General features: G+C 35.2%; 1 protein-coding gene across 1 annotated transcript in view; it reads left to right on the plus strand.

Moving 5' to 3' along the window:
• The window catches only part of LOC114364381 (uncharacterized), a 46,481-nt gene that overhangs the window by 12,848 nt on the left and 16,060 nt on the right, over positions 1–17,573 (plus strand). The window contains exon 2 of the mRNA XM_028320522.1: positions 12,236–12,331. Coding sequence (XP_028176323.1) covers positions 12,236–12,331 — 96 coding nt within the window. The remainder of the gene's footprint in view (positions 1–12,235; positions 12,332–17,573) is intronic.

Here is a 17,573-nt window from a genome sequence, read left to right on the forward strand (position 1 = left end):
AGTCAAAGTCAAAATTTCTTTATTTAAATAGTACTTCAGTCAGATATTTTGCTCTTAAGGAGCCTCTACATGTCTCATAATATTTTTACCCTACGAGCGCTTCGAGACCAACATTTGGCAAGCGCTGAGAAGAAGCACCGCAACAAGCTCAGTCACCACTGTCTGCCGATAAATAAGTAGCCGTCGTATTTAATTAATTACTGCAACAAAGTTTATGCAGATATATCGTCTGTGTCTAAATGATCCAGCTCAAGTCTCAACTCATCCCAAAATGTGGCTCTACTGGGATCCGAACACGCAATCGCTTTTTTCTATCCCATTTCTTGTCCACAAAACATTTATCTTCACACATCATGTTCATTAGAATTTGACATACATTCCACTACAGTCTTTATTGCATTCCCCACATCTAAGTGGAGATACGTCAGTACTACCTAATAAAGACCGTGCTTCAGTAGGAAAAATGTCGGCAATTTGTTAGACCACAATAAACTACGTGGACGACGCAGCGGGATCTTTTGTTGAGCTTTAAAAGCATGAAAAAAACACATTAAAATGCAGTGAAAAGTTTATCTGACATAATAAATGCTATCTTTCGGTACACAAAACATGAGCAAATAAGTAAAAGTATTTTATATTTTACAAAATCACTTTACGGTCACTCTACAACTATAGCCGTTATAGGTATGAACTAAACTCATACCAGAAAAAATGTGGCGGTCCTAAACTTCGTACTCACGTAATGTTTTAGTAACTCTTTAACCCTAAATGTTATCTAGAAGAGTAACACTTGTATACTCGTATCCTTATAAAAGTGTTAGTATAAACTTCGAGTATTTCGCTCTGGAATATTGCAAAATAGAAGTGCAATATTGAAAATAGACAATCATCGTAAAGCGAGTATGCCTTCATTGGCACTGTTTGCCGATAGCTGCATCCATTGACCTCCATTATGGGAATGAGATCTCCCATATCCGTCGACAAATATTCCCTAAGGGTGGCTCTACACAACTGAGCTCTAAAGTTGTTACTTTTTTTTGTCAGGAATACAATAAATTGTTTATTTATTTTTTATTTTTTGCCCATTAGTCCTGGAAATCCTGTGGGATTAGGAAGAGATTCTTTCGTATTGTGGCTTTTACTAACGCCCGCATTCACAAACGGTGCTTACTTAAGTGAAGCAGAAAATCGAACGCTCGCATTCGCATCGCATTGAATAGAGCTCTGTGATTGGTTCGTGTGTGACCCTGTGCGTCCACGCGCACTGTGAGACCTCACAGTAATGTTTGTAAATACAGGCGTTAGTCTTCTCTGTGCTAGGTCTATCTCAATAACAAAAATGATAACAACATTGTTGTGTTTCGGTTGTTAATTTTTTTTTATCCATAATATCCTCATTAGCTCTACATTTATTTACAAATTGCTCTACATGCGACTTAATGACTATACGAAACTTACCTACCTAGTTGGAGGTAAGATAGCCATTTCCTCTGTGACTGAAAATTTCGGATAAAATTTTCACCTTTGGAATTGGCATTTTTCCATCAAGTTAGATTCAGGCCACGAGCTTCCTTACAGTAAAAATAAAATAAGTTTTCTACTATTCTACACAACTCTCTGGCAGGTCTCTACAATGCAATGTGGCAGACATTTATTTGCTAAACTACAACGTCAATCGTGGTTGCGAGTTCAGATCCCAAAGGGGACTTATGTTAGTGCGATGAGCATAAGTACTTAAGCTTGGATTCATCAACATTTAATGTATTATTTTATTTATAAAAGCTGAGTAGTTATTGTTATAACTCGTAGTTAGAATTATGTAAGGACGACGAAATAAAAATAATTATATTTTGTAGAAATGGAGCCGAATAATAAATGACTGAAGCGCTCTTCATAATATTTCAAAGATACCTACTTACTTTCTCGTTTCTCATAGAATACTTTGGTAACTTTTGAATGGAAGACCTAAACCTAAAACTTGTTTAACACCTTTGCTGCGGCAGTAACTTTCTAATACTTTCCATTCCTTCGGTACAAGGTCAGTAAACCTGGTATTAAAATTTACATTGTGGCGGCACAAGGCTTAAAGACCTTGTAATATTTAAGATATATTAATTTTATTTTTGGCTTCATGTTAATAGATATTGTGTTTTTTTTCTTTGAATATTAATTATAATGCATTTATTGACATACACCTGAAGGCGTTTGTGAATAACTTGTTTAGTATAAAAATTATAGCTATATTCAAAATACAAGGCTTATGCATGCACCCTGTGCCGCACTGAAGTAGGGAAGTCTGGTGGGTATTCTAGGGATGTGAAATACAAATATCGATAGTTTAAATTAAGTTTTATTTAAAATTTAAAAAAGTTACAAACAAAGATGTTTTAATAATTTAGTCTAAATATTTTACAAATACGACATACGTGCATAAATACTTAAATAAGCTATACTTAAAGAAAATATATTATTTAATAACATTTAGTTATTATTATTATTATTGGTTTTTGGGCCTTTATTTGCGCCAACTCGACCAGGTTTGATCTATTGTGGCAGCCCTTGTCTTTAAAGTTCACTGCTTAGTCCCGTTGAGTCTATAAATTTCCAGATTCTTTGGAGCGTGATATCTGCTATCTCATCCGGGTGCATGATGTGTCGCCCGAGATGGATACTTCTTTTGCTCATAAGCGGAAAGCATGAGCAAAGAACATGCATGGCCGTTTCTTCTTCTGTATGGCAGAATCTGCACAGAGTTTCCTCGATCATGTTCATGTTTTAGTTACAACTTTAAATGTTTCTCTTGACGCCATGTCGACATGTGCGTTTCTTACGAATGCGAGGCAACACTGGTTGCACGAAGCTAGCGTGGGGTGCGGTACCAGGTGCGCAGGGTACAAGGTGCTTCGACCTGATTTCGCATTGTGAAGACATTTTATTACTTCCGTGCGGTACCAGGTTTAAAAACCTGGTATTTAGGTAGGTACATCATTGGATTCTATTTTAAAAATACATCATAGATATATATTCATTACTTTCCTACACCGGACCCAATTGAAGTTATGCCTTTCGCACGACAAGGAAGACTATAATTTTCTTAGCCGCACGGTAAGCGAGACGTACACAAGGTCTATAGACCTGGTTTCGCACTCAACGTGTTAATAAAACTTTTTATGATTTTACTAGCTTTCCGCCCGCGGCTTCGCCCGCGTGGAATTTTGTCTGTCACAGAAAAACTTTATCGCGCGCGTCCCTGTTTCAAAAACCGGGATAAAAACTATCCTATGTTCTTTCCCGGGACTCAAACTATCTCTATGCCAAATTTCATCAAAATCGGTTGCGAGGTTTAAGCGGGAAAGCGTAACAGACAGACAGACAGACAGACAGACAGAGTTACTTTCGCATTTATAATATTATTTGGGATTTCATTGACCCGAAATTCGGGAAATTCGGGTCTGTATCGATATGATATGGAAAGTTCAGTACAAGTCCACTTACAATTCGGGGAATCTATGTAATCAAAAAGAAATGACTAAAATGTGTTACTAAGGGCAAAACTTGAGACCAACTAGAGCGTATCATCAGTTTTTTTTCCTAAACATTCACTTTACCGTCTTAGAAAAAAAGAGCAATTCAAATCTGTAGAGTCCATAGTCTTTAGACTAAAATATTAAAAAGATGTAACTAATGTTTGTAATGAAACAGAAGATCTGTAATTTTAGGGCATTTGTAAATGCTTCTTTTACAGTTTTTCCTACCATTCTATTTGGTGAGTTTACGTTTTAGGTGTGCTCGCTAGCGGAGTACGTCAAAAAATCTATGAAGATTGTATTTTTTGAAAGTAGCCGATAGGGGCGCTGCACAATATGTCATACGTTTTATGTAATTTTTTTATGCAGTCGCTAGCGAGCACACCTAACGTAAACTCATGGTATGGTAAGCACACTGATAGTGTGTCCGCAACCTTACTGGCGTATAAACGCGGTTTATTTAGCTTTTAATCCCGCTACAGAAAACAGATGGGGGGATAAAATGAGTACAGCATTTTGAAATGGCTACAGGGGAAGCTTCTTTCAGGGATTAATATTGTTTAACTTTTGAGACCACTTTGTTTTAACTAGCTTCATTGTTGAGAGGAAAATGTTAAAGGATTATTGTACACTTTTTTATATTTTGTCGTACTTACCCACGAGAAAAGTACCTACTGTTGAATGCGTTTAGGATAAGTTGCTGTTTGTTTGTCTGCCTTTATATGCTTGGGTATCACGACAAATCGGCATCCGACAACTTTCTGAAATGAATCTATCATTATTATCTGAGGGCTTAGTGTGAGTTTACATCAAAAATATATCAAGAAAATATACAGGGTGTTAGGTAAATGGGTATATGAGCCGACACTAGCCCATGTTAACATGGCCATATAAATGGTATGGTGAAGTCAGAAAATTTATACCTTCATTTTAATTATTTTAATTTTCATACAAGTCGGATTTTATACAATTTATTTTGTATGAAAATTAAAAACAATAAAATGATGATATCAAATTTCTGACTGACATGTAATGAACATTATGATTAAATTTCTTATTCTTATTCTTATTCAAGATTTTAGTTCTTGAAAGTTTCCGCTAGGGGCGCTGTACAATCCGTCATACATTTAAATGTCACTTTTTTCGCAGTCAACATCGAATGCGTTTGACGTAAACTTACACTACGCCCCCTGTAAGCCTAAGATGCGCGCCGCGATAAGCGGATATCACGCCATTTTATCGATTTTGCCCATTCATTTTGACGTCGATAAAAATTATCACGGTGCGCATCTTAGGCCTACTGATGACACATCTTTTGATCTCGAATCAAATGTTAGAACCTACTACTATAAATTCAGAAAGTCACTCTTCATCATCAACGTGTAACAATGAGTCTGGGATAATCTATTTGATAAATCGAATTTTAACGCGAGCTACTGTGTATTCCAGTAATAATCCGACAGAATCATCCATCATATCATTAAACGTACGTTGGACATATTAAATAATAATTACTGTGCGAATGGTATTTATGGAACGGCTGTAATAAATATCTACGGCCCTGGTAGGGTTGCATTTAACATAAATTATTTATTATTCACGTTACTAACGTGATTAATAATTTATGTTACTGAAAATATAATTCACTTTCACAGCTCAGTATGACTTTATGTATTACTAGCAGCCGCCCGCGACTTCGTACGCGTGGATCCCGTTTTACCACCTTAGTTAGGGGTGGAATTTCGTTAAATCTTTTCTTAGCATATAACTACGTATATCTACCTGCATGCCAAATTTCAGCACGATCCGTCCAGTGGTTTGGGCTGTGCGTTGATAGATCACTATGTCAGTCAGTCAGCCAGTCAGTCAATCAGTTAGTCAGTCAGTCAGTCTTCACCTTTGAGTTACATACAGAGTGTTAGGTAAATGGGTATATTGAGCCGACACTAGCCCATGTTAACATGGGCATATAAATGGTACGGTGAAGTCAGAACTTTGATATCATCATTTTATTTTTTTAAATTTTCATACAAAATAAATTTTATAAAATCCAATTTGTATGAAAATTAAAATAATTAAAATGAAGATATTAATTTTTTGACTTCACCATACCATTTATATGACCATGTTATCATGGGCTAGTGCCGACTCATATACCCATTTACCTAACACCCTGTATATTTAGAAGATTCCAGTAACGTAGGTGCATAACCTGCTTACATATAAAAGTTACATTCCCGTTGAAATGGTGTAAAATGACGATATCGTATGAATTTACTTAAAACACGTAACGCTGAGACTTAAAAAGTAATAATATCTATGCATTGCATTTGCACCAATAAGTAATTACAAACAAAATGGCTAAACAACAACTGAAAAACAACTCCCATAAGCGCATTTATTATAATAATTATTAATTAAATCTCGCTTTCACTCGTATATTTACCAAACAGCCATCCCTATTCTCTCCCCGCACAAATTCATACTGATGACTACAAATAGTTTGTTTTGCGGTTTGATCATAATAGTTCTACGTAACCCAAATGGAGGTATTAATTTTAATTGTGAATTACTGTACAACACTAGCTTAGCTGGCGACTTCGTTAAACATTTAAATGAATAGATTTTTTTGACATCATCATCATTATTTTAGCCACAAGACATCCAATGCTGAACGCGTAATAAATCAACAGTTAGTTCGTTCGTTCGTTTCAGCTGAAAGACCTCCACTGCTGGACAAAGGCCTCGCCCAAGGTTTTCCACAAAGACCGGTCCTGCGCCACCCGAATCCAAGCACCTCCCACTTCTAATTTTAGACAGTATGTCAATTAATTTCAAGTTTTCTGGACTGAAAACTCTTAAGTAAGTAATAGGCAAACCATGGAGGAGTTTGTACGACGAATCTGGCTCTGTACACGTAAATAGGTTCAAGTATTTAATATCAATAAAAAGCTACTTCTTGTTCGTACTAACTGGCACGTCTTTGAATGCGCACAAGAAAAATACAAGATCGCTAAAAATAAGAAGTGATAAATGTGTGGCATTTATGTATGGCATTTTGCCGAAATAAATATCAAAGGCTGGACAGACAATCCAACGATAAAGGGAAATATTTCATTTATTTCATCTTTTCGCAAAAGCAACACTTATACTCAATAATAAAATGAGAATCGCAAGAAATGGAGACGCTGTAATAAATATTTTTCCCATAAAAATATTATGAGGGAATAAAAATCATTTTGTATTAACGTTTTTGAAGCTATTAAGTATATTCTCTGCCAAATAACGGTAGAGGGCATCAGTTTTATTTCAAGACGGTAGGAAAATACTGAAACAAATAATTATTATCTGTGCTATTTATTGCTCGTGGTTCATATAAATATAATACATACGACGCGATTCCTGCGTACGCCCCGAGAAGGTATAGCGAATGCCCCGCTGACGCACCGCGCAAGCACGTCACATTGCAGTGTGAGAACCTCTACTTTCTCTTTTTTGACAATATTGTTTTCTTTACAAAGTTAATTATAAACTTGCTGCTTGTTCTTTGTACACATCTTTGAAGCGCCCACATAATCTATGAAGGCGACCTTTTCTCTTCACATTTTCAAGGTTAAACGACATTATTTCAAGTTAACTCGAGTGTAAAGAGTTCAGATATCTTTTGTGCTGCATCGTAAGGAATTTTTACGTTGAAAACAGTCTTTGATGCGGTTGGATTAAAGTTTTCTACGAGTTGGTCAAGCGTACAGAACTAAAAAGAGCTAAAGTTTTGAGATAGATATTTACAGAGTGGAATAAACATTTAAATTGATAAAACGTATTGTAATATTGTCGGGTCAACTTCTATAATTTTACAGTTCAGTCAGGTTATCCAGAAGTACATCTAAAGAAAAAAAACCCCATTCATTTACAGTACTCAATCACATAAAATTACTTTTCGGGAATATTTTATAATATAACTCGCATATAAACTTAGTAGGATAGTAGGTGTTACTCTGGTTCAACTCAATAAACTAACGACAAACTTAATTTAGGGAGCAATAGATGGTACTCTTACGAATCGTCCCACACACTGTCTCGTAAGACAGTTCGTCGATTGAGCGTCTCTTTTTTGTATCTCTTGGAAAAGCCATGTCAGTCACCCACATATAATTAACAATCAATCAATCTCGTAAACACTAACCAAACACTCCGAAACTACAGATTTCGCACCAAGTTAGACCCAAATCTGAATTACTTAATTAACTGAAGATCACATAAAAAGAAAAAGTTCGTAAGAAAAAAATCTTTAAGTAAGTAAGGAGTAAGTACTTTATCCAGTGTGAGTGCGAGGGAAATATTTAACGTGATATGCCACGAGTCTTTACGAGTATAGGAGATGTCGCCATCTACTTCGGTCTTCTGCTGTTTTATGCCATTTTTTTAAGTGTTTGGATTGTTTTTGCGCACGCACTTTTTGATAAATAAAATGCCAGTGTCTCTACTATAAACAGCTGAAAATCTTTTCCTCCTTAAAATTCCAATCAATTGCAAAAATATTAATATGTACTTTTAGCTGTAATTCTACTAGGTATCTTCGTAGTCGATGACTAAATTTGCCTATCCTAGGTAACCTAGTCCGGCCATTTCATAACATAAAAGCGCCTAATGGCTCTCGTAATGGAAATCGAACCCGCATTCACCATTTACGATCGGTCTGCTTCATTAATTCCATCACACTAAAATGTTTTGATTTCATTGCATATTTTAATCAACCTTATATTAAGAAATAATAAGGTTTTCTTTCGGTTGACAAATATTTTATAGTCTAAGTAAAAATTGAATCTGAACGATGACATTGAAGAAAATCGATGTAAAATTATAGTAACCTTAATGTTGAGGGTATTTAAAATAATATGACTGAATTGATCGAGTTATATTAGGAATGAAAAAGTAAAATAAATATGTCTTATCAACTGTAAAGGGGAAGTTCAGCGAGATTAATTTTAAATTATTTTAATACAGAAGTTCGTTGTCCATAGATATTTAACCGTTCCAAATATTTAAAAAAAAAAACTTAATACAGATTCACACAAAGAACACTCGTTAAAATCTCCAAAATGTGGTGTAGGTAACTTATAACGAAATTAAAGCGTATCAGACAATATTTTTTGTTGCAAATCACACTTATAAAAGCTTATGTAAGATATCAGCATATTATACTCGTAGATACGGATTACACACACTAAAGTGTCACATTAAATCTAATAAAATATTCATAATTTAAACGAAATAAAAACGTCAGCCATAAACGCTTACGAATTTAAATTAACTATACAAACGGGAGATAGTTATGGAATTATACATTAAAATTATATGAATTTCAGTACCAAAGCCATTCAGTATTTCATTATGAACAGCACTTAAGTTTTATATGCGCCAGTAAAACTAAAGACATTTGTATAATAAATGAGCTTGAAGCTCAGAGCTGAGTGAAGTGGGATTGATTAACATCACCTACATGCATTCTAAGATAATACGCTAATTTATAAATGCGAAAGTAATTAGTACCTTCTGTCTGTCTGTGTATTTTTCTCACTTAACCTCAGGTACTAAACATAAGTCAAGAATTTTTCTTTTTTGAAGTTACCTAAATCGTATTAGTTACTTACCTATTAAAATTTGGATTGAATGGGAAGATTCTTAGATCTTTTGGTAAACAAATAATGAAATAAGTAAGGTATTACTTACAGCTGGTTTCAAATATATTAATAGTTCTACTTCTATTATGTATGGTCTATCGTGAGTTGTGACAACTTTACATATTAATATTTTATGAAAATTATACTAACTGCCGCAGTGCATTTTTCATACAGTATGTCCTCAACTTCTATCGGATTAGTTTTATTTGTCACTTTAAATTACGTAATAGAAGAAGATAAAGTATTTGGACCCTAAATGCTAATCTCAAATTCTCAATTCACTTGAGTAGATTCCTCCATTTTTCACTTTATGGTAATGATAGGCGACATGTCTTCAATGTTTATTTCTCATTAATCAATGTGACACTTTAAAAGAAAATCTTGATTTTTTCAAGAAAATTGGTGACAGTGTAAGTCTATTTTCTTTTATTGGAATGAAAAGAATAGGTTGATTCGGCTGACAGCACATCAAGGTAAATGTACCTACCTAATATAATGTGGTGACATTTTGTAGTTTGTGATAGGTGTCATTTTGCATCAATATTAATTTATTAAGACTGTGCTGTCAACTGTATTTTAGATGTCTTTTAGATAAAGTTAAAGCTATTGTTAGCAACTGAAGATAGAGGGGTGGTTTTAGACATTTTGTGAAAAGTTTTAAAAGCAATTCCTTGGAATTACTACGCAAAAGCTCTTAATAAAATTAGCCCAGATATTTTTATCAAGTATTTATCAAAGCCTGATCCTATTATGGCTTTCCCCAGTAGTAGGTATTACAAAAATATATTTTTTATAAAATATTTCATAATTATTATAAAGTTTTTATCTCTCTTTGCTTTGTAGTTGCAAAAGCATTTTTTTTATAATAGTCTCTCAGCTATGAATAATATACCATTTAAATATACTTCTGTTAATAGCTGTTATTTAATACTGTGGGTAATTTTGGTGATGCCTAATTCACGTAACATTCAGAGTAAACCACCAGCTGGCTACTCGCTGACTACAAGTCAAGTTAACTCGAGAACTAGCGGCAAACTTTAACTTTACGGATAGTTTAAACTTACTTGTGATTCTGCTAGCGTGCTGTTTCATGGATGCCACAGCCGAAAGAATACAGCCACTTCATTTTTCCTGATCCAGAAACGAACCGGTAATTTGTAGATATATTTTTTTACCAACGTTTGATTAGAAAGCGAACTTTTTTTTCCTATATAATTGACAACGGGCCAACTTCCACGGGCCAGAAGACGTAGCGTGGGTAGGCCTTCTATTAGGCGGACCGACGATCTTGTGAAGGTCGCGGAAAGAACCTGGATCCCGGGCAGCGCAGGACCGGTCGTTATGAAAAGCCTTGGGGGAGGCCTTTGTCCAGCAGTAGATGTCATTTGGCTGAAACAAACGAATTGACAAAGTCATCGAAGTCTAGATACTACGTATAGGTAGGTACTTCGCAACAATTAAACGTTACATTGAGGAAGAAAAACCATCTTATCTCATAATAATCCTCAATTTACCTCTGTTAAATTAGAGAGAGTCGGGCAGTAAACCCATTATCCTCACGTAACTAAAACCGCAAAGATTAAAACAAAAATGATGAATGGACTTGCTTTTCTGTTTAGATTAGGTACATGTATGCTCTCAAATAAATTGGCAGCGCTAAAGACCAGGTACCAAAATCGTGTTGCAATGTGGGCGTTACTACGAGTAAGTAATCCTCTAATTAAACCGATTTTAGCTAAATTTAGAATTTAGCTAAATGAAGATCTCACTTTAAGAAGTTTTGTGCAAATATGGTACCCAATTTTAGACACAAAGTGGTTATCTACCAATTTCAATCGGATCTCGCTACTTCTTTGTTTAAAATATTATAAATAGTCATTGGACACTTAAGAAAGTTATTGGACAGTTATTTACTGAATTAAAAATAGCATTTCTATTTCAACAACTGAGAGATTCCGACTGATGGAGATAAAAGGGCGTTTTTTTAAGGAATATTCATTGTATTTGAAGGAATATTCATTTTAAGAAAATTCAAGGGTTGTTTTGTCCAATGACTGGCAGCGTCCAATGACTGTCGGTTTACCCTACCCAAAAAGTAGAATGTTTAAAATAAATCGAGAAGGCATAAACAAAGGCATGATTGCATAAATAATGATAGAAGTTATAGAATAAGCATTATTAATTTGTGTATTATGATAGAATATCGATAGCTTCCATTAAGTAGTTATTCAATAGCAAGCTATTTCATTCAATAGAATGTTTATTTCGAAAGCTCAAAGCGAGCTTAATGATGACTAGCAAATGAAATTCATTTTGGAGTTTAAGCGATAGACTAAATTGAATATTCATTTCAAACGCAGAAATAGGATACAAAGGATGGAGCATTTTGCATTCGCATCAATTTATAACAACAATAATTCATGAATGTGTATCTTTGGCAAATTTTTCAGCTTTTTTTTTAATTATTAGACCAATTATTAATAAATTATTAGAATTAGTACCTAAAGAAGTTATGTAAGGCGAATGCCTTGGCCTTTTCCTCCTAGAGGAAAGAACCAAACAAAAAAAACCTATGCTATCTAATAAAATCATAGGAAAAACAAATTATACCTACGAATAAAAAAATAATCTAGTGCGGCTGCACACGGCTGCCTCCTTGGCCGTGCGACACTGGCCACTAAGAAAAACTGTGTTCTTTTTACATCGACGAATATCGACATTCTTTTGTTTTTTCCTCCCGCTCCCGACCCGCGGGATTTTTACGCGTGCAATTTCCTTTATTATTACTTGCGTTTATTACGTTCCTTGTGAATTTAAATTATAGTGTAATATTCATGTTTCACTCTATTATTGAGTATTAATTAGGTATATCTCACAAAACACTCAAGTTTTAGGTTCATTGAGCTGAAATATGATTACAATTTGTAAGTAAAGTGTGGGGATCATCGAACCTCTGCTTTAATTGAATTAGTTGGTAAACCAAATAGTAGTATTGTATAATAATAAAGTTATTTTCTTTCCCAGCAGCCGAAGGCCACTGGATCAGAAGGAAAGAGGCGCACCGAGCGCGACGCGGCGCACAGGCCAGAGGCAGAAAGTTAAGAATAAGAAGAGAACTTGGTAAGTACAGCAGACCATTTAACATTTTAGTTTCGGAGCGAATCCCTTATAACCTGATATTAAAGGTACTTACTTATGGCTGAGTTGCACCACCTAACTTTGACCGTAACTATAACGATAACCGGTGTTTTTGATATTAGTATTAATAATTACCTTTTACCTACAACCCCCACAGTCGACGAGCTGGCATCCTTCATTTTATAGCCAAAATCTCACAGAGCAAAATATTGGGTCTATTATTATTTACTTACTAAAGTTAGTCTTACTAAGAAAATAATATGAAATGGAATACTTTATGCCTCCATGAATATTCCACTATTAGAAAAGTTTCCTTCGCGAACTTTTACAGTCAGCCCCCCCGCCTGTTGCTTGATCAAGTTCAACTGGAATGAGTTCAAGAAATATTAATAATATACCTACTTCTTTAATGCATACTAGATACTGTATATTGTTCTTTAATGCGTTTGCCATTGTTTTCCCTATTTTATGTTCCACTTGTGCAAAAGTTTCCTAAAATGCTACGCACCTTTTGTACAATCATTTAATTTTAAAAAAAACTGAATATTAATAGTAAATATCTTGGTAAACAATGTTGGTTTGTTTGTGTTTTTAGATTACCGCGATTTGCCAAGTAATTATTATGCTAATTAATCTGCCTTTGACGCCGCCCGCTTTGAGGCGATAGTTGTGTATACAGGTAGGTAAGATAAGGAAGTACTTTATTGAATAAACAAACAAGCCTTTGTTGATGCTATGGAAAAAGAAGCGTAATTTTTTGTTTGTGTTTTATACTATTCCACGTGGCCCCACTTTGTTTTTTTAAAGAATACCTATTATTAGCAATTTGTAAATACAAATTACTAATCTAATCCTGTTAATCCCTTGTGGTAAGCTAAAATATTGCTTCTGCAATAGAATCGCTTCATGCGCATCGCGTTTACCTCGCCTCAGTAAATGAAGCGATTCTATTGGTTCTTCACAAACACATCCCTCGCTATGAATCCTTGCATATCACTGGTTCGAACCCGCGTCCGACCCTTTCACAGTTCAGCTATTGTATTTGTTCAAAAGCGAGAATTGTCAAAAAGTCGACATTTTCGTTCGATTGTCTTAACAAAACCTAAAGTCATTTATTTTTGCAAATAGGCTTTCACTAAGCGCTTTGACACGTCTCAGTAGATATCGGTATGACGTAGCTTAGAATAAACATTAACGTGTCTGTGAACAAATGGGCTGATAGCAAAAAAAGTAGAAAACCCATTCGTCCATGACTCTGCTATCTGCCTTTATTTTTTCGGTAAAGTGAACCTTTAAACCATTCGTCGACCGCGATCGGACCGATTCAGATGGATGAATCCATCAATCCGTGTCAGAGAATCCTGGAGCCACAGTATAAACTGAAGCAAAAGTATAAGTCTGAATACTTGCAGATACTCTTCAATCGCTAGTATGATTCCTGACCGCAGGACTGTTTTCGTGACTCCTAAAACAAAAATGTATGACTCTGCAATTTACTAAAAATCTATTTTAGAAGTATTATACCGCTCTAAGACTGAGCTGTAATCAACTCAATGAGGGCTATCGTTTTTATACTTAACAGTTGGCACCCCTGGCGATTGACAGGACCTTACTCTATAGTGGCGCCATCTTGATGAGTGCAAATCCGATAGTCTTCCTACCACTTTAGCGCTCACCAGTTGGTGCCACTATCTTCGCTCCTAGCAAGTGACAGGACCTCACTCTACAGTGGCGCTAACTGGTGAGCGCGCTAAAACGATAGCCCTCATTGATCTGTTACAGACTACGTTGATGAGACAAGAACTCAAAACCAAGAACTTGATTTTCATTGATAGTAGACTAACCTTAATCTTACTGCTCTTCTATACTGTAATGGGATCAGTGTAGAATTTACATAATATAAATTGAGAATTGAACTCCTCAATATCGGAAGATAAACACAAACGGCAGTGGTAAGCCACCCTGTATTTCATTATGCGTTTTAATTGAATTTCCGAATTCGAGTCGAATCCTTTGTTCGTCAAATTATGATTTGCAATTGTATATTAATTTACTTTCCTGGCAAAGATTTAACTAAGCTATGGCAAAGTAAATTTCATTTCAAAATCAAGTAATCCTAATCAGATTTTATAGATTACAGAAACATTAAAGTAAAGTGCAAGCTATAAAAACATTGAACATTCTCGTAGCACTGCTTTTTGCATAAAAAAATAATTGCAAAATATTTTCTACGCTTCTGTAAGTTGAAACCTCAACAGTGCTCTCACTAATCTCATTGCTACAAAAATCTCGAATGCAATTTCGTAGCAGCTACGGCACACCGACGCGTCGTAGCGAACCGTAGCTCGTAGCAGTTCTTATTTTGTTCGTTCATTATGCAGCTTAATAAAATGAATCTTACTAAGCTTTGCACTCTGAAAGTGGATAGCTTAGACGAAAAAGTAATGGTTAATACATTGCATTGAAGTTCATATTAGTGTTTATTTTTAAGTATTTTTTAAGATTTTAATCAATAAATAATTTCATTATGTATAAAATGCTTAACGGAATTTCGCTCCACGGCTTGACCTTGTTTTAAAAAAAATGCCTATAAGTTTAGACATCCACGAAGACAAAATGGTCCGTTGGCTGTAAAGTCCAATTATATAATGTCACATGTCTTACAGACTATACTAGTCGAAACCAACAAAATGCAAAATTATTAACATTATTAAGTAACCACCAAGTTAAAGAAAGAAAAGTGATAAAATCTCGAAATAAGCAAAGCTTAGGTTTTACTCAAAGGCCGTGTTCGTTGTTACTCGTAATACTAATGACTGAACTTTCATAATGCGCAGTCACCCGAAATAATGGAGAGTAGGTACACAAATGTACAAACTACAGCATATCAAAGTTAACACTGTGGCATCTTGTGTAATTGTAATAAGAGTCATTTTGCAACAAAAGTGTACAGCCTGATGTGCTCTCGTCTGTGTAGAGCTTATTAAATAATGCCATTAGGTCCGGATAGAGGCTGAAAGGAAAAATGCGAGGATTTTCTTTGGCTGTTATGTTGACGTAGTATTAGGCAATTCTTCATTAAGAGGCTAAATATAAAGTTCCGTTTTGTTACGTACTAATTTCGTTTAAGGACATTAAATTATATTCCGATCTTTAAAATAAATGTTATTCCTAGTTAATGACGGGTAATGTTTTAATTATTTTTGATACATTTTGTAGTTTTTTTTGTTTGTAAAAAAAGGCTTCTTTGCAAAAACTTTTCTAAAGGAAATAGCGCGTTTTTTTAACGGTCGAATGCGTTTTCCCATAAATACATAAAATTAAATACTAGATTATCATTCCATAATAAACATTATCTTGTTGAAACGTAGCAGAAACTGTAAATTCTTTGATCTCTGAATATGTAAATATCCCCGCAATTTAAACAGTTTTCGAAACTCCAGCAACTACTTAAATCAAATGCGCCTAAGACACCTCGAGCTTAAAGATTTATATTTTCACTTCCTCTCCAGCTCCAGAAATATTGCCGTACTTTATTGTTAGAATCTTTTCTGCTTTTATTTACCGCACAATGGTTTTGTTTAGTGTTTTGGAAGGTAAATGATGCATAATGGCTGAAATTGTTATTGAACTGTAGGTGTTGAAAAGACTGTGGTATTGGCGAGCGAGTTGCATTATGGATGAGTATTGAAAAATGTTGTTACGAAGCAGTGATAGAGTTTAAAGTTAAGTTAAGGTTATGTTTGGACGTGTAAATGTGTTTCTTTTGATATAAGAAGCCAGCGTTATACATACTACTTTCAAATTCAAATCGTTTATTGCATGTCACATTACAATTATTATTTTATAGTATATACTCCCAAGCCGCTTTCGGCTACGGTAACTATGACAAAATTCCCTTAGTCCGCAATAAGAGGGCTACGCTGGGCTGCCCTATCATGTGCCCTCATATGGCTACAGTAGCCAATGTCGACACGTTGGGACACCGCTGATGTAGTTGTAAGAGATAGCCGCTGCTGGTCTGGCTTTAAGAGCATCGCGCTTCGAATCAAGATCAGATTTCCGCTGCTCTTCGAAATCGTTAACTTTTTTCCGCACCAGGCGTCTCCACTCCTGACGGTGGCTCGCAGTTTTTTCCCACTTTAGGGGGTCAATGTCGCATCGCTTCATCGCGCCCTCAGAGTGGCTTTCCGTTTTGCCATGGACAAACGCAATTGATTATCCTCCTCCCCCGGGACTTGCATCGTCCTTGCGCCTAATTGTATATTACGTACAAAAAGAGTAATTAAGGAAGTAATTTGGAACACTACACCTCTATTATAAAAATGGCGTTAGTTATAACAATGGTTTGTTTTGACTTTTATTTACACTAAGAGATTAATTTCTAAGGTTGGCTAAAGCAGACAATTTTGGTAATTGAAAAATGCTTTTTGCATGTGAGTGAACTCCTGACTAAAGTGTTTGCGAGTTACTAAAGGACGTAATGTGTAGATTTTTGGCCTGAACTCTTGGTGTCGCGGCGCGGCCGTCGGTTTCATTAGGTGTGCTATGTACTATGGGCCGCAGTTCCAGCTGCCCATATCTGGGAGTGGTCGTCTCGTTCTATCGCAAATAATCACCATTTGATGAGAGCGGGAGCAAAACGGTAATGGGCTGGAACTGTGGCCCACTGTAAAATTTATCTCATAATTCCGCATCGATAGAGTCTTAAATCTCTTGGAGGGCAATATCATCTTATTTCTTGAGTATATACAAGTCTGAAAGCCCAGTAAATACTTTTCAATCAAAAATTTTCAAGGGAAACTAAACACGTAACAATAAACATAATACAAGTTAGCAGGTTATTATTGTGATCACTCGTCATTCATACACTTTAACATGATGAAATGTTTCTCCATAATTTAACAAAAGCGAGTAAATGGAGAGTTAATTTAAAACACTTTGCTGAAAATTAATTAGCCCGACGCAACGTAGAGTAACCGTACGTTAATTAACGTAAAGACAATATTACTACGGTTTTCCCGATGATTGATTGAGAGAATGGAAACGAAGTAATTATTTTACTAATAAGTACTTTACTTACCTACTCGTTAATACTGTATTTTTATTGTTGGTTCTCTATATATAAATATATTATTGTGTCTGTTGTATACTCATGTACCCTGTGCATCTGCAAAATTTCTTAGTTTTATATCGTTCTTTACGGCCAACGAGCGGCGAACGC

This window comes from Ostrinia furnacalis, unplaced genomic scaffold (genome assembly GCF_004193835.3).
Source record: "Ostrinia furnacalis isolate ACB-3 unplaced genomic scaffold, ASM419383v2 OfSCF0419, whole genome shotgun sequence".
Taxonomy (NCBI): Eukaryota; Metazoa; Arthropoda; class Insecta; order Lepidoptera; family Crambidae; genus Ostrinia; species Ostrinia furnacalis.